This window comes from Drosophila bipectinata, chromosome 3R (genome assembly GCF_030179905.1).
Source record: "Drosophila bipectinata strain 14024-0381.07 chromosome 3R, DbipHiC1v2, whole genome shotgun sequence".
Taxonomy (NCBI): Eukaryota; Metazoa; Arthropoda; class Insecta; order Diptera; family Drosophilidae; genus Drosophila; species Drosophila bipectinata.
In genome coordinates, this window is record NC_091739.1 from 28,672,290 (window position 1) to 28,689,920 (window position 17,631).

General features: G+C 40.8%; 4 protein-coding genes across 8 annotated transcripts in view; 3 read left to right on the forward strand and 1 right to left on the reverse strand.

The window, feature by feature from the left end:
* The first annotated feature begins 1,606 nt into the window (after positions 1-1,606).
* Positions 1,607-3,479, forward strand: Sfp84E (Seminal fluid protein 84E). Its single transcript, XM_070280717.1, has 2 exons — positions 1,607-1,732; positions 1,802-3,479. Exons 1-2 carry the CDS (start codon positions 1,730-1,732, stop codon positions 2,276-2,278), a joined length of 480 nt encoding a protein of 159 aa, XP_070136818.1. The 5' UTR covers positions 1,607-1,729; the 3' UTR covers positions 2,279-3,479.
* Os-C lies at positions 2,034-3,356 on the reverse strand. 3 transcript variants are annotated; one of them, XM_017233252.3, is made up of 3 exons: positions 3,223-3,356; positions 2,989-3,160; positions 2,034-2,922 (listed from the first exon to the last, which is right to left on the reverse strand). In XM_017233252.3, exons 1-3 carry the CDS (start codon positions 3,310-3,312, stop codon positions 2,816-2,818), a joined length of 369 nt encoding a protein of 122 aa, XP_017088741.1. In that variant the 5' UTR covers positions 3,313-3,356; the 3' UTR covers positions 2,034-2,815. The 3 variants fall into 3 exon arrangements, with proteins under 3 accessions (XP_017088741.1, XP_017088739.1, XP_017088740.1); XM_017233250.3 differs by having other exon boundaries at positions 2,034-2,934; XM_017233251.3 differs by having other exon boundaries at positions 2,034-2,934; positions 2,989-3,157; positions 3,223-3,353.
* A 1,197-nt stretch (positions 3,480-4,676) lies between the features above and the next one.
* Positions 4,677-7,584, forward strand: CD98hc (CD98 heavy chain). The gene is made up of 4 exons (XM_043212041.2): positions 4,677-4,852; positions 5,410-5,588; positions 5,667-6,937; positions 7,109-7,584. Exons 2-4 carry the CDS (start codon positions 5,415-5,417, stop codon positions 7,350-7,352), a joined length of 1,689 nt encoding a protein of 562 aa, XP_043067976.1. The 5' UTR covers positions 4,677-4,852; positions 5,410-5,414; the 3' UTR covers positions 7,353-7,584.
* A 5,527-nt stretch (positions 7,585-13,111) lies between these two features.
* The window catches only part of dsx (transcription factor doublesex), a 37,686-nt gene continuing 33,166 nt past the window's right edge, over positions 13,112-17,631 (forward strand). For 2 of the 3 annotated variants that reach the window (XM_017233194.3, XM_017233195.3), the window contains exon 1: positions 13,112-13,784. The gene's annotated coding sequence lies outside the window, so the exon portion shown is untranslated. Of the gene's footprint in view, positions 13,785-16,558; positions 17,095-17,631 lie in introns of those variants that run through there. The other variant, XM_070281121.1, reaches the window with a different exon arrangement.

Genomic DNA, 17,631 nt, shown 5'->3' on the forward strand with positions numbered 1-17,631 from the left:
AAGGTATTAACTTTCTTTTTTCAATAAAAAGTATATATGGTATTTGTTGTGTTTTGTGTAAATCACTGTTGTATTTAGTACATAATTGTGAACGTTCTTAGTTTGTCTTCTCTGTGTTTGGTTAGAGTTTTAGTTGTGATGGCACTCGTTGGCATTAAAAAATCTTTTTGTATAATATTCTTAAGCATTTTAAGAATATAAGAAAGTTTAGTTTAGGTGCCGTAAGGTGCCGTGCGGCTTGCAAAATACAAAAAGGTAACCTAACCTTAATTTGAAAAAACCGGATATATACCGCAAGAATCAGATTTTTTTCGCCGATCCTTATGAAAATATCGTAATATAACCAATCTATTTCAATACAAAATCTAAAAAAAGTCCCAAACTTCTATCTTCAAGAACACCGAAGTTGTTATTTCTACCAAAACCATTTCCGATCATTCAGTTATATGACAGCTATAAGATATAGTCGGCCGATCCTTATGAAATTTGGTAGGTTGGATCAACTGACCAAAAATAGAATCTCTACGAAGTTTCAACTATCTATCTTAAAAAGCACAAAAGTTGGGTCATTTCCGATCAAACATTTATATGGCAGCTATAGGATATATTCTGCTGATCTTTATGAAATTTGGTAGGTCGTAATGTTTTGCCAAAAATAGCACTCATGTCAAATTTGAACTCTGTAACTCTAAAAACACCAAAGTTATATCATTTCCGATCAATCAGTTATATGGCAGCTATATGATATAGTTGCCCGATCTGGCTGATTTTAACATATTATTTTAGAATAAAAATATAAATATTTTGTGCCAAGTTTCCAATCCCTACCTCAACTAGAAGTATTTTTGGCCGCTCTCCCCATACAAGCCGGACCACTGTGCACTGTCATAATTTTACACCTGATTTTATTTACCTGAAATAGGATTTAAGAAAAGCATACTTTCAGGATGAAAAAAGCAAAGGCACTATGAAAGTAAAACACGATTGGAGTCTTGGTAAAGCATGTTCTTTTTGGTATTTTTTTTTAAAAGTTTATAAAGTTGTTTTTCTTCATAAAAAACTATGGTATTATTATATGTTGCAATAAAAAAAGGTCATAACATAATCCCAAATTCAAAATGGATGCTGAAAAGGACTTAAAAACATTGGACTTGAACAAAAACAGGCAGGTTTTGCTAAGCAAAAGGCTATTCACCTTTCAGTGATCTGATCACTCATTTTCAAGTTACTGTGAAGCCAAAACAAAGTAACAAGCTACATCGTGTTAAAAAAAAATCTTAGGCTTGTCAGGTCATTTGGCTTAATGACCTGAAATTCACATATGCGCATAAGGATACTAACGAAGGCATCAAGAAAATAAGGCCTGATTATGTTTCTGCCATTTATGCAGATGAGTTACCCATACATTGCTGAAAACCAGTCACCAGTATAATTATTTCATTAGGAGTTAATGTACAGCTTCCGATCCTTAGGGCCAGAATGATTGTACAGCCAATCAGTCAGTTTTGCTTCTGATTTTCGCGGAATATGCATATGCTAATTATTTCATTTTCATCAGAACTGAATCATCAAAAGTCATACTAAAATGAGGATTCGAGACCATGAAGCTATTACAAATCCCATTTGGCTGTTGCAAATTAAGTTAAGTATAGCTAATAATATCTAATTAGATGCAGTACAAAAAAAACAAACAGAATTACAATGCAATTCAGAGTATAACACCGGAGAGATGGTAAGAAAAATATTTTTTAAAAATATTATAATTAAAAGTATTTATTTACTTACAATTGTTTTATGATAGAATCTATGTACTTGTATTTCCATTGGGATGGCATCCTTTTTGCTACTACTTCCTTGTGGGCTAGAAGCTAAATCCAAGGAAAAACATTTTATTTTAAAAGCCAGAACTAATCAGACAACCACCGGAAATGCCACGACTAGTGTTGGAGGAAGTAAACTTTCGAATGGAAATCTGTTAGAAGCATTTTACAATCACTGCGAAAATATATATAGGGAAAAGGATTTTGATGCCAATGTCATCAAAGGCATGGCGAGTGCTATTATGGATCGCCTTCATGAGATGTGTGTTTACCAGCCCATACACCCGTTAGTACTGACAACTTTCACGGAGACCCTCTATTGTGGTGGAAAACTGTCGGACGCTATCGAAAATATTGAAAATATTTTATTTGGACAGTTGGACCAAACATGCAAAGAAAAACACGGATTCAAGGCCTATTATGTTACAATAAGCGCAGATAATATTGAAGAACACTAAGATCCCAACTGCCTATGTTCTTAGGGATTAAACACATTTTTTTTTAATAAAATGTATATACGCTGTGGTATTTTTTTTAAAAAATGTCTTAGTTCTGTTGCCCTGAATCGTTGTATAAAAAACATAACTTGCGAAAAGTAGCACTACATGTCAATATTTTGCTATCATTAGACTGTTTATTTTAGTCATTAAGTTGGTGTCTGGCAATTTAAAGGTAACAAGCTTTTTACAAAAAAAAAATACATTCCCAATATTTATAGACTCAACTTTAAGTATTTACCAACTCGGGCCTTTGTTTTAAACTCCTCTTCCATTCAAACCTTTTTTTTTAAATATTACCAAAACCAAATATTATATTAATTCCATATCATACTTTTTTGTATTCATATATTTTATGGATTGCAGTGCTGGATGTTCGTTTCGTGAAAATTCTGCTCTTAAAAACAACGAATGCAAGAAAAATAAGTATTAAGTATTGTAGACTCTCAGGAGACATTCATATTAGTGGTATCAAAGTCAAGCCAACTCCGATCTGATCTATTCGGTCTTCTCGGTGGTGGTGGGTCCTTCCTGGTCAGCTTCAGCGGATCTGGACAGGCGATCGGCCACTGCACTTGGGAGCACTGCATCGACGAGAATGGGAACTATTTGCTCGCCTATGGATTGAAAAAGCTCAGCGACCTTGATTATGGTGGCCGGATCGGGCAAACCTGGTATACCCGCTCGGGCGGAAAGGGTGCTGTCCGTGTTCACTTCGCGGCGACGCCTTCGGTTCTCCCCAGAGTCCTCCACAGTCTCTTCGGAGGAGGAGTCATCGTCGTCGTCACCGTCGCCTTCCTGCTTGATCACCTCCGTTTCCTCCTTCACCACAGTGATCACCTCCTGGGGGTATTGGGTGCGGCATAATTAAACCAAAATCGAATTTCTCAAACTAATCCCCGAACCTGTGGCCTGGCCTCCGAACGTGGTGCAAACTCCAGCAGAACCAGCAGGAATCCGGCGAGCAGCAGTTGTCGTCCCACATGGAAGCCCATTTTTACAGATTCGTTGCAAAGGGTGCCCCAGCCTGCTTTATATATAGCTCCCACTTAATGGGCTAATGACCCTCGCATGTCGCATAATTGGCCAAAGGTAATGCAAGGTCGAAATTGATCAATTTCAGTTCTAGCCGACCTAGACAACCTTGCGAAAGTGCAACTAATTTTGCGACAAAAAACTCTTCAAACACGAGACGACAACTTCGACGCTGAAAGTTGCAATTTTGGCCAGGAATGTGCCGACGAGTGCAGTTTTTGCCTTGGCCACTGGCCGGGCCTGATCAGAAACCAGCCCCCGATCGTCTTGCGAGCAATCTCAGGTAAGCCACCACGCAGACAGGTAGTTTTTGGGCCCGGCTCGAAGCGCAGGCCATAAATCGAATTTACGCGCACGGAAACGCGTTTCGTTTGCTTTCGATCGCCAGGCGGACACACACTACACGTATAATTAAATCAAACTCGAGGAGGAGAGATTTCGATCTCAACTGCGACTCTGGGAGCATTGCACCACCGAGAAAATTCGCAACATCAGTTCTGATTCAAAGCTCTAGCGGGACAGGTCTCAAGAATTGAGATTACCACCTGTGTGGAAATAAAAATGAACAGTGGTCAAGATAAACTAAAAGAGGTTTTTATTAAATTTGCCTATTGAAAAATAGTTGATGTTTAGATAATTTTGAAAACAAATAATGTGGAAGTAAACTGTGGAAGTATAAATAAAGCGTGTTATTTTCGTTTAAATATTCATTTAATTGTGTTGTTTCATTACTATTTAGATCACATAACGTATGTCTTTATTTAAAAACAAAAACTTATATTTTTAAAAGAATTATAACTTACTAATTCGAAGCATTTTAAATTCTAAAGACTATAATTCGAGGTATACTAAACTATTTCAAGAATACCATTGCCATGAATTTATTTTCGCGTCTGAAACGATTGGGAGTGGCTGCCAGCAAGGTGAGTTTAATTTAATAATCAAGTATTTTGTAACAATATTTGTATACTTTTTAGAACTCCGTGACACTGCCTGTAACCGGTAAGTTTTAGGAGTGAGCCATTTAAATGTGGCGCCCAAAAAATAATACCGAAAAAATAAATCGTGTTTGACTTTTTTATTTATAAAAATAAAATGCACAAATAAATATTTCGCCCAAAAGTGGTAGCAAAAAAAGTAAAACCTGATACAAATTATGAAAAAGTAAGATAAATTAAAGTGAGATAAAAAATTTAAGCAAAAATACCAGCCAACCGGTTAGGGCTGCCGAAAAAACAGGGTTGCACCAAGCACCCCTCAGATATACTGAATTCGAAAAAATACCAAATATATTTTTGGGTTTGGTATTATCTATCTGACACTGAATTATTTTTAAAAAAATTCTCAACGTGTTCACATCGCTGTTATAGTTGTGGTCCATTTTAGGCGTGTCTGATAATAAAAGCAACGCTTCTGGTGAAGCTACAAGTGACTCCGCTGAAGTTTACAAAACAATAACGGAAGACAAGTTTCTTGGAGGAAATTCAGGCCCTGAAAAAGGTATTTATACAAAGCAATATTCTCAGCTATAGATACATAAATTGAGAAAATTGAATAGCTGACGTAACAAAGCGTAGCTATTGCTCTGGAAAAATTAATGGATATGTATCTGTAGAGAAGAATGTGTGATATATGTATATATACATATGTATAAGTAGATGCAAGTAAAATAACTGTTAGGTTTGGTACAGCGTTATCAGTAGCAAAGATAAGAAAACACCCTGCAGGCCGAAAAAGATATTGATTTTTTATCGGCCCACATTGTAAGCCACAGGTCGAATTTCATGAAGCGCAAACGCGAAGTGTGTGCCTGGATGTCTGTGACGTCAGCACGACTCCCATGTGAAAATTCCATCTGCCATTCTGAGGCTTGGGTTTTATCCCCCCATCCCCTATTAATATTGCTTATGCCTGGCTTGGGCTTTCAACGTAACCTTAAATAATACACAGCTTGTTCTGAAGTGAAAGTCTCGCATGATGTGAGAGCTTTTGTCCCGAGCTTGATTGGGAATGATTAGAGTCAATTAACCATTTGTGAATCGTTCTCCGCTTTTCAGTCGAAATGGTCCAGGATGAGAAGACAGCCCCCAACGACGGAGCCGACGAGCAGATGCTAGGCTCCGGCGGCGTGGAAGACAAGCTGGCCGACCGCCGGGATGAGGTCAAGTTCATCAAGGGCGACCACCAGAACGGCGATGCCAAAATCGATATAGGAGCAGTCAATGGAGGAAAGCCTGTAAGTCAACCATCAATAGAAACTATTGAATTAGGAGGACTTCGATTATCCTAATCCCGATTACCTTTTCCGTTTCAGGCCTTCACTGGAATGAGCAAGGAGGAACTTATGAAGTACGCCAATGATCCATTCTGGGTCCGTCTTCGATGGATCTTCTTCGTGGGCTTTTGGGCCGTGTGGGTGGGCATGCTGGTGGGCGCCATTCTGATCATCATCGGAGCCCCCAAGTGCGCTGCCCCCCAGCCGTTGCCGTGGTATAAGCGCGGCCCGCACGCCAAATTTGCCAGCCTGGAGGCTGTCAAGCAGGCGGATGTCGAGTCTGTCAAAAAGATCCACGCTGCAGGAGCCATCTATGAGTTGCCCGCTGCTTTCACTTACAATGTGAAGAAGCCAGAGGTCGAGGAGATGATAAAGCGACTAGTGGCTCAGTACCAGGGCAGCGATATCCGGGTGATTCTCGACGTGACCCCCAACTATGTGCACAAGGATTCGCAGCTGGTGTTGGATGCCATTGCCGATCCGGAAAAGCGTTCCGCCTTTGTGTGGGTCACTGGCAAGACAGTCGAGCCAACAAACTGGCTCAAGGTTGGCGGCACTCGCAGTGCTTGGAAGAAGCTGAACGACAGCTATGTGCTCTCCCAGTTCGAGGACGACTACTACGACCTCAAAATGAACAGCACCTTGGTCCGGAAGGAGTTTGGAGATGTACTGAAGCATCTGGTTGGCCTGGGTGTCGAGGGAATCCGTCTGAACAATACCAAGTACTTTGTGATTACCGAGAATCTGGAAGACGAAACGCCTTCAGCAGTGCCCAATGGCGGAAACCTGGGAGACTATGGCTTCTTCAACCACAAGCAGACCACATTCCAATCCGGCCTGGGAGACGTTCTTTATGATTACCTGAGCATCGTTAAGAACGCTTCCGATGAAGCCTTCCTCTCGGTGGCCGATGACGTGATCCGGCCGCAGGTGTATCACTTGAGCGAGGTTCCCGGCGTCAATGGCATCGATCTCCCTATCTTCGGTGACTTCGTCAAGGTCCTCAGCAAGTCTAAGCCAGATAAGTCGCTTCAGCAGGATCTGGAAAACACACTCTTCCAGGCTGGCAACAACAGCTGGCTGCAGTGGAACTTCGGAGACGTCTATGTGGACACACCCCAGGATCCCTCAGCTCTGTCATTGTTCCTCTCTTTACTTCCTGGTGTCCCGGTGGTGGCAGTGGACTCCATTATGTATCAAAACGTGACCGAGGAGACCTACAGGCAGATCGAGCAGCTCCGCAAATCGGCATCTTACATGCACGGCGAGCTGAAGCTCTTCCAGGCCGATCCCTTGGTGGCTTATTCCAGGTAATTACATTCAAGAGTTTTTCTTAATATTTGTACTAATTTTAATCCAATTCTAACATGCTTGCCACCTGAAGGCAGAGGTAAAATAAGAACATTAGCATTTAAACCTTAACTTAGAATATTATCTAAAGTATTAACTACAATGACTAATATTAATTATTTCCCATCTAGAATCAAGTCTGGAAATCCTGGCTTCTTTGTGGTATTCAATCCCACCGACTTGCCGCAGTCTAGTAACTTCACTGGTTCTGTCAATCTTCCGGAAAAGATGACAGTTTCCTACTTCAGCGAGCACTACAACAACCACGAAAATTCCGTCAAGGTGGGCCACGCCGCCAAGCTGAATCTGAAGGAACTCAAGGTCGCTCCCCACTCGACCATCATCCTCACCTACGTTCCGACCACAACGGAGTAAGGTGTTTCTACCAGCGAAATTAATGGCAGTCCTATGAGATTGGCTTCAAGGCATATATTTATATAAAGAATATAAATGTGTTTATTAAATTGTAACTTGCTTCATTATCCATTGAGATTTAAAGCCGAAAAACAAAGCTCTTAAAAAAATAGTTTGTTGAGAACGTGTTGAAGTTCTCTTTTTGCTAGAAATCGCTTCAAAATAAATTAAATATTTGCTTGCATTTAAAAAATTGTATTTTTATTTATTAAAACTTTTTTCAGAGACTTATTAAAAAGAAAAACTTTCAAGTTTAAAATTTAAAATAAGCTTCAAGGATCTGGCAACAATGTAGTTAGCAAATGGGCACCTTTGACCAAAATTATTCATACTATCTGGCAGCTTTAACGCCGGAACCGGAAATTTCAAATTCATTTTAAAATTAAAGTTTGGTTTAACGAAGTTTTGTTCAAATTTCTAACTACGCTGGACCCAAAAACTAAAAAGATGCAAAATTATTTGGCCTTTCTGGAAAAGTTAGAAGTGCACAAGGAAATAGCTGGGATACGTGTGTGAGCCAACTTTGAGATACAAATAGTTGGGGGCTAGCTGGCAAAAACAAAGGTCTGTGCGGGCAGCCACAGACAAATAATCAAAATCGACAAACGAAATGAGCCAAAAACAAAGCGCCCAAAATGTTTTTAGTTTGCGGAGTCCTGGCTATGAATGGCAGCCTGGGGAACAGGATCCCCATTGCCCCCATGCCACACGCCACATACGCAGATACGTTCTGGCCAAAAAGGATATGCGCACGTGCTAATGTGATTAGATACACAAACAGCTCAAACCATCTCCACGAGAAAGAGGCGAGTTGTTAGAGGAACCACAACATGCAGTGCAGTTGATTGCGGCAAGCCAGCTACCATAACAAGAAAATGCGACTACCAAGATGAACAAACTCAACTTCATTTCTATCTCTGGGTATCTCTGAGATGCAAACTATTGTTGCGCAGGTCATCATCATCATCATCATCATCCTCGTGATTATCATCATACGAAAACTGGAAACTTTTGGACTGGCCCGCTGTGCATTCCACCTCCCATATCCACCACCCCCCATTTGCACACACAACCTCGGCGCTGGCCTTGTGGCATGCGAAATTATTTTGTCGCTACAACTTTTCCATCAGCCAGTCATCAAGTGCAGCACCAGCAGTTACTACCCTTCACGGCAGGCCATCCACGGGGGCTGGCCGGCGGTTTAATTGCAACGTGCAACACATCTGCTGGCATGTCACACTCGCAAATTAATCTATTACGGCAGACGACAGTCCGGGTATCTTTATAACTTATAGGACAAGGATTTAAAGACCAATGAAGAATCTTACCTTTAAAAATATAATTATCTTACTTTTTTTTAAAATTATGTTTAAAGCATTTTACTATGCCTCCATGAAGCTCTACAATACTTATTTAGGTGTCATCGATGATACGCTTGACAGATATTTAAGCTCACACATAGAACTTACTTTGGAGGGACTTACATCGGATTATGGGACACAAAGACAACAATAAAGTCAACTGGATTCAATAAAGAACAAAAGCAGCGGACTAATTTGTATTGATTTTTTATCACACTTGCATTTCCCCATGTCTCCTGGTATTTCCCACCCGATTTTATCCAACTCTTTGTCGGTATGGTTCGTTTGTTTGTTTTGAACTTTCCCATGCATAAATTTTGCATATTAATTGAGTGGCTGTCATCAATATGTCTGTGCCACATCCCCCCGATCCGAGAACATCTCCATTCTCCACTCTCCGCCTTTGGTATCACTCATTAGTTGGCCTAAAAAAAAGCCATCAGGCTTTGATTAACATTTTGTGCACACAAATGCCATCCAGCCAAATGCGAAAGCGGCTAAATGAGTTGCATCTAATTGAGTGACAAACACGCCACAACACCATCAGCAAACCCACAGGCCACCTCTCACAAACTGTGCCAATTTGTTTTAAAATGCATCATCCCGGCGCCCAATCAGCTTGCCACTCGCTCCGTCACCCCACTTATTCTCGTGCCATCCCTCCATGTAGTCCATACTCCTCCAGAATCCAGTGTCCAGTTTCCACTGTCCTCCGTCCAGTGTCCAGTGCCTGCTCTGGACTGTTTTTCAATTTGCATGCAAGCGTAAATTACTCTCTGTTCGAAAAACTCCTTCTGCCTCGCAAACGCCCTCCCCGGATGTCCTTCAGTAGAAGTCTCCCCATCGGTTAAAAGGTTTGTCCTTTGGTTTTGGTTACGTTTTATATGCAGATTGCCTTCACCAGCCAGCTCACTTAACTTTGGAGCGTTGCGGCCTGTCGAAATCTGGATTTTGGGGTCTTCTTCGCGCCTTTAATATCTTTCTTTGCGTATCTGGTTATGAGCATAAAACACGTTTTTTGGCACTCCATTTGTCATTAAGCTACCAATTTGTTCGACTTTAAAAACATCTCAAATTTCTCGTCCAGGGAGGGAAGGGAGTAGCTTAAAATTAACAAGCCTAAGAGGCAAAAGGACGAAGCAAGATCAAAAACCACGCGACGCAGCTTTCGGGGTTGAGCCGTCGCCTCAAAATTGAGGTAAAGCCGACCAAATTACTATAATTATGAGTTCTGAACAAAAAGGAGCTTCTCCTCAAACTGTGTTTATAAAAACTGACGAAATCTTAGTATTAAAATGTTCCTAAGTAAATGAGAGATCGCGAGCTATTAAGTAGCTTTCAAGTTTGTTTTTAATTTGAAAGGGGAATCTCTTTACAATCTACAACTTTATTACCAACTAGAACAATTTCACGGATGCGGTTTCGCGGTATCCACTCTTTGGTTAAATTTCAGAGGAAATGCAAAAGCCAGCAGTGATATATAAGTATTATTTATATATAAATGCGATCTGGGCGCCAGTCATGTGTGCGATTCGCATGCCTAAGCAACTCGCCCAGCTACCCACTACAGCGAGCTCCGAGCCCGGCCCAAGGCCCTCGGAAGAGTGCCAACAATGTTAAACAACTTGTAGAATGGCCATAACAATTATAAAACACGAACACGAGCTGATGTGTGGGAGAGGGGGATGTCAGTGGGGAATCCGGGGCACGTCTGCGGTTGGCAACTTGAATTACATCGCCGGGTCATTTGGAGAATTCTGCACTGGGCTCACCGCACTTCACAGCATTACCAAGTGTCGCCCGGGCTGGGTATCTCTGTGCGGCTTTCGAGGTGACAACGGCGACAGGCAAACGTCAATTTGTATAAATGTTTGCAATTGCCACTGTTTGCGGTGGAATCGTTAAAAATAAAACATGGAAGTAGTTGATCGATGCGGGGGACGAGTGCATCCCGGTCCTACGTTCGCGAGTATCTGTATCTAGAGAATATCGGAAAGAGCCTCGAAGAGTGGGAGATGTACGGCAGAGCGAGAGCAATCATAAATAAATATTTGCCGGTTTCCTTGGCATTTGCATTTTCTCTGTATTTTGTTTGCCTTTCTGGGCCGTGTTTGTTGGCGTTTTTTGAGAGCGAAACGAGAACTCGAAAGCCGTGCGGCGGATCCAAACGAGTTTCGCTTCGGTTGCGTATCTGCCAGATACTCTTCGCTCGTCGCTCTTCGCTAATTGATTTACGAGTATGCAACTGAAGTCGGCCTGCGTTGCCAATGCCTGCAGCCACGATCTTTCGACACTCTTCCATAATGTTGGCTGAAATGCGTGTGAACCAAGCTATAAATATGCATCAAAATATTTCTGGAATTCCGTCCGTTATTTATATTAAGGAGAGGAATTCAAGCCTAATCTGTTTTTGCCACAGGTTCTGAATACCATCGAAGTCAGACATATGAGTTCTTGCTCCATCTTTCCCATAGGAAAAAACTTTAAAAATTAACATAGATATGGTCGTGGTTCGGAGCCATATATGAATATACTGGTTTTTGTAGGAACTGCATTAGAAAAAATTGGGAAAAATATCGATAAAATATGATGTTCTAAGATTTTAATGCAGATTGGTGGAGAATCGATCCACAAATCGTTTGCGGTATTCCGCTCAAGGATCGGATAAAAATTGTCCAAGATATGGACATGGTTCGGAGCCACATATGAATATCACTTTAATGCAAAGGAGTCAATCATAAAAAAATTGGAAAAAAATGAATCGAAAATTTTGTTCTGAGGTTTTTATGCAGATTGGTGGAGAATCGATCCACAAATCGTTTGCGGTATTCTGCTTAAGGATCGGAAAAAGTTTGTCCAAGACTTGAGCAATATTCAGAGCCATATATGTATAAATATCAAGGTTTATGCATGGGACTCCATATGATTTTTAAAGGACCCCTTCTTAAAATTAACAAAAACAAAATGGAAAGTGTATACAAGATTCAGCTTGATAGCTTGATCCTGAAATTTTTGGCAAAAATGAATTCTTAACTCTTTTATACTTAACTATTAAGTAATACGTATTTTTCTGATATTAAAACAAAGAGTCGAAGTAGCTAAATACGTATTACCTTAAAAAAAAATACGTGCAGATATGTTTTTGAATAATTACCATAATTTCTGTCGAAACTCGGGTGCGATTATAAGTCTCCCAGTGACCAGCCCGATCCTCGAGCAATTTCTTACCTTTCCAGTACCAAACTGGACTCTTAACAGAAGGCTTCGATTATATTCACTGCGTGTTCTGCCTCGGGGAGACAGCATTTTTAATGGTTAAGCTTAATTATCTGAATTTGGCTAAATAAAAGATTGCGGCTAGCGATGGAACGGCTGATGAAAAGAAACTTTAAATGTGATAAATGCGAATGCGAGACACGCAAATCGGGGCACCTGAAGGTGGCATAAATATTCCGATGCGCCGTGCCCGGCGAGCCCAGTCTGATGGTGGCTCGACCTATATCAAAGGCCGTTGGCTAGACTTGCAAACCCGATTCCCCGATTCTGGCCATAAAAGGCGGTACATCTTCTTCTTCCGGGCCCAAAGAGAAAGACAGTGAGAGCAGGAGAGTGGGAAAGTTGGGAGATTGTGAGAGTACAATTTACGATCGTCATTTGCAGCCGGAGACGTCAATGTACTGCAACAAAGTTGCCCCACTCGATCGCAGAGATTCGCCAAAGCACATGGAAGCCAAAGAGTTGAAGTGGAAGAAGAGCTGTGGCTAAGAGAGGAGACTTTTTTTATTTTTTAGCCCCACAGCTCTTACGGTTTTGTGGGGCAAATGCACTTTTCGAATCTCCCAGACTTGTTTTACTCGCACACTCTTTTTCTCTCAAGATGCTTTCGTATAAGTTCCCCCGAATGCCTTCTATTTTTCGATCTTATTGGTTTCTATAAGCGATTTGATAAAGAACAAATTTATGTTTTTTTTTACCTTAAATTCTTTGGTATTTAATAGTTATTTTACAGTTTTTGCATGTCCGAAAATAAATGGCTGAAACTTTCAGTCTGAAACCCGATTTTAAGAAATGTGTTGCCTACTTTAAGGATGTGGGAAATGCATAGCTATTTTTTTTTATTTGAAAAGCTTATAAAAATAAGACTTCGAAGAAAATAACTATACCTAAAATAAATTATAAAAATTAAATTTATAAATTATATAAAAAAAAAACATTTTTGGAAATTCATAAACGGTTTTGTACCAATCTATAGCAGATCCGGTAGTTGCCATGGCCGAGTACACCCGCAATCGTTTTATTTTTTGCACTGCAGCGAAGTGTAAATACCAAAAGCGTTGCGACGACAGTCGGTGGGTCCGTCCTCTCTGGCAGCCACACATGCTCTGGCCACGGCCCGCCCCTGCCACCCCAGCCCCTCTGGGTCGGCTGGCGGACTGGTCCGGGTGCTCAGAGCTTGGAGCTTCAGTGCTCCGCAACCAGTTTGTTGGCATCGATCGTCCTTTGCGCTCGTGCACGCTGCTCGGTAGGCGAGCTTCGCGATCCGTGCTCGAAATCACAATCTTAACCCGCACCAAAACCGAATCAAAACTGGAGCGAAATGTGATAGTTTTTTTGTAGTGCTACCCAGTCTGAAAATATCGCTAGATTCTAGAATGAGTGTAGTACGCGTGTGATGGGTCCCGGAGAAGATAATAAATTAAAACCACTAGTGCCATGCCAAACGAATTTGTAGTCTTAAGATAACAATTAATCATTTTCACCGGTTGCTTCTCCATTGAGAACTCTCACTCTCGGTATCGGTCGCAGTCCCAGTCTCAGTTCCCAACGATCACGCTCTTACAGATCGTCTCCCGATTCTCTCACATCTCATCTCGCTTGCATAACCAAGAGTCGGGCACTTGGCAGGCGCAAAAACAAAAATATAAAAAAATAAACGCAAATATAGATGCAGATACCGGATAAACAAAAGATACAACTAGTGGCAAACCGGCAGATAGTCTGACGACTGGCTGCATTTCGCTTTGTTGCTGCGGTAAGTGAACAATGAGTTATGACTGCTTTGCTACCACATGTTAGTGGCATGCCACCTAATACCCCCTGACCAGCCCCTGCGCGTCACTTGCCGGCTTGCCCGCTTTGGGGGCGTTGCAAACTGCCTTGTAATTGCCTGACATAAATGCCCGTGTGTACAAGGCTTAATGGCGATAGCGGCAGGTACGCTTCGCGATTGCCATCTACAATGGCAGTAGATGGGGCAGTTCTGAGTTCAGGCGGGGATCGGGATCGGGCCATTGTCTGCCTGCCGGTGACTGCTACCAAAATTGAACAGGAAACGTTGCCGGCTAAGCCAGAGCAGCAAGTCGTGTTTCGCGGTCGCATTCTCATTCGCAGATAAACAACAAAATACCCAGTCTTTGCTTAAAAAACTGCATTAGGATGGCCTAGGCAAATGTGGGGGAGAAGCATACATATAAGGAAATCGGGTTTGAAGTCAGTGACTCCGAAGAAAAATGCAAATGGAGACAAAACCCAGATGAAGCAGAGAATCGTATTATAATTCCATTTGAAAGTTCAGTTCCATCCGGTTTACGTCGATTTAGTTAAGACTTACGATAGCTAACGAGCGGTTGACTAGAAGTCCACTACTTTGCACCTTGCTTACCATTCCGCGATTAACATATAAATGACTTAAGATAGGCGTGCCATTTAAAGTGATACTCTCCCTTGGTCGATTAATAACCTAAGCCGGGTGCTCGTTTTTATAAAAAATTAATTAGGCAGACATGATTCCCCTCTTCCTCTTTGGATTTTCCTCTCTTCCAAGCTCCCATAACATAATTACCTAAAATATTGTATTCGCATTCCGCTGTTAGGGATCCCAGAGTGTCTTTCTCTTCAAGGGGCTCCTCCAGCAGTTTCAGTTCTCCCGATCTCTGGGCAAATACAAATTAGTCGCGACATGCGAGATAAGCAATCGTGTGCAATTTTTAATACAACAAGCCAGGCAGAAGTAACAACGATGGGCCGTGGCCCCAGGGGCGGTGGAAGAAAGGGGGCGGAACACGAATGCGAGCCCGCGCTATCAGTTCATCTTTCATGCTCAATTACCTCTCTTGGCCAGAGTGTGGTATTAACTCTTTAGACACCCAGAATTAAGTCATTACAGTTGGCCAAAATTGAGGCAAACAAACACTTCGTGCCATTCTGCTAATCAGCCCGAGTACCTAACCATTAGTTAGGAGCCCCCTTGTCTTTTTGCACGATTAGAATAGCAGCCATTTCTTATCAGTGACAAACAATTTATACTAAACATGAAATAAACATACATACGTATATATATATGGGTCATGGAACCTGGTCAATAGATAAGCAAGTACAATGAATCACCCTAATGTCACACTATTTGCAAATTAGATTAAACTCGAATTAAACACACCTGCATGCAAGGGTAATCGTCCAATTTATGACAATGAATACGAAATTCTCTTCCTTGAGTCGATGAGAAACTAATTAAATGCAGTTGAACTTGCACAACGAAATGTCTATGAAATAAAAATAAAAGAAATTTATTTAAACAGTGGAAAGGCCTTAGAAATTTCTATTCAAAAATGAGTCTAAAATGTGGTTGTAAGAGCTACCAATCTTATAGTTAAAAATAAACATTTCCTAAATAAATATATTAATCACTTCAGGGTCATATATATAAAAGATTCTGATTATTTTTAATGTCAGCTATCATCATATAATAACGCATAAAAGCCCCTCAGCTAGTTGCACAAGCCTCTGATAGCCCACAATACCCCAGGGCTATCTCACTAGCTGCACATCACTCATACGCCCTTTGGAACGAATGGATAACCAAAACAAACCCAATAAAATTCGCAGCCCAAAGCGGAAATGAAATTAAACAAAGCAAACGGCGAAAAAAACTACGTGGGAGCATTGCAACTTAATGCAGGTCGAAATGCAACTCAAACAAGTTGCAAGTTACCAACACAAGAAGACAAAAACCAACACAACGAAAGCGATAACAACAAAAGCAGCAAAAACATCAACAACAACAGCAATGCCGAGCAGCCAGCCAATGTGTGTAAGGCTGGCTATGTACAAGGGCTGTGTCTGTTTGTCGGTGCGCCTTTGCGAGAGTGCTAGCTGTGGTGTGTGTGTGTGTAACTGTGTGCAGCCCCCCATTTCTCCAAATGCACGCAACGTCAACGGGCCACAGTGTCTTAAAGATACGTTTTTTTCCCACAATTTTCTAAATTCAATTGAATACTAAGGAAGAGTGAAAAGATTGGTGAATTTAATTTAATAAAATATTATCCATAAATTGCTGGTAACCTTGATAAAAGTATTGCATATTTAAGAGAGTCATTACCCATATTTATAAATGGAACTATTTCTAGGCTCCCTTATATCATAATTTTCTAGTCCCATTTGTAAAATTGAACTTAATATTTTTCTTAAACTAAACTAAATGTTGATTAATTTAAAATTTCAATAAATAAAAGATATAAAAATATATAATTTTAAGGACTTTTGAATCAGTGTGATTGTTTGGCCCAGAGCTGCTCTTGCTCTCTCAATGCGATTTCGGTTCCGTTTCGTTGGCGGTGCCACTTCCACGCGAACAAACACAGCCAAACATCAGACTCGCTCACAAACACCAGCTCGCACACACGCACACAGGCGCAGCAGCACCAATACCAGCGCAGCCAGGCGCTCGACGCTGTGTGCGGTGTGCTTTGCCGAGTTCTTTGCATCCGCGTCTTGCGGCCCAATGTGAGTTGCCTTGTGCATGCCAAAGATTTCAGATCGGAAAGCAGCAGCAGCAGCAGCAGAAGCAAAAAAAGCTCGGCTCGCGACCCGCGGAACGATTTTGAGAGAAGTCATCTATTCAGAACACTTCTGATCTAAGGCCGCCCTATTAATATTGATTTCCGCGGTGCTATTGTTGCGGAATTATTTGCCAAACTAGACTGCAACCATTATCGATTCGATTCTGTTCCTGCTCATACAGGCGGCAGGTAGCGCGCGTTTACCGGCGGCTTTTCGCGATCGTTCTCAATTAAATGTGTGAATTTTTTGTTTATTGTGTGACAATTCTGAATTGATATTTTAATCGATACAGCCAAGAGCAACTGTATAATTGGAATTGTGGAATTTCAGTGTTTTCAAGTGAAATCCTAACTACTTATACTATTAAACTCCCATTTCAAGATATCTGGAAACCAAGATATTTTCAACCAAGACCTATTAGAAAGCTAACTCTGAAATTATTATAATATAATATCATATATAATCTATAAAGCTGCAAGAATCTTAAAACTTATACATAATAGGTAAATGGATGTGAAGAAATTATTATTTGAAAATCTATTAGAGATGTAAACTAGTTTTGATTCAGTGAATGTTGACACTTCAATAACTACGATTATGGTAATCAAAAGACTGGAATTCTTAAAGCGGATAATCGCTTTTAAATAATCTTGAGAAATAAAAATCAATTAATAAACAACAAAAGTCATAAAACCAAAGTAGTATTGAAAACTATTTAAAGAATACTTTTAATTCCATTGCGCATACGCCATGTAGACTCATGATTTTCTTTGCCTATTAAAGTGATCCCCAAAATATATTGTATTCAAATTTAAAGTCTTTTTTTACGATTGCCAAATAAATTAAAAATATAATAGCTGCTCAGTTCAAAGAGCGCAAGCTAATGGGACAATATTATATACGACCATGGCAGATCCATTACTTCTATCTTCACATTGTATCTGGGGGTACCGCTCCACCTTCTGGTTGTAACTGACATACGAAACAAATCAAATCCCTCTGCTTTTATGTAAATAAGGCGTGGCCGATCGTATCAAAAT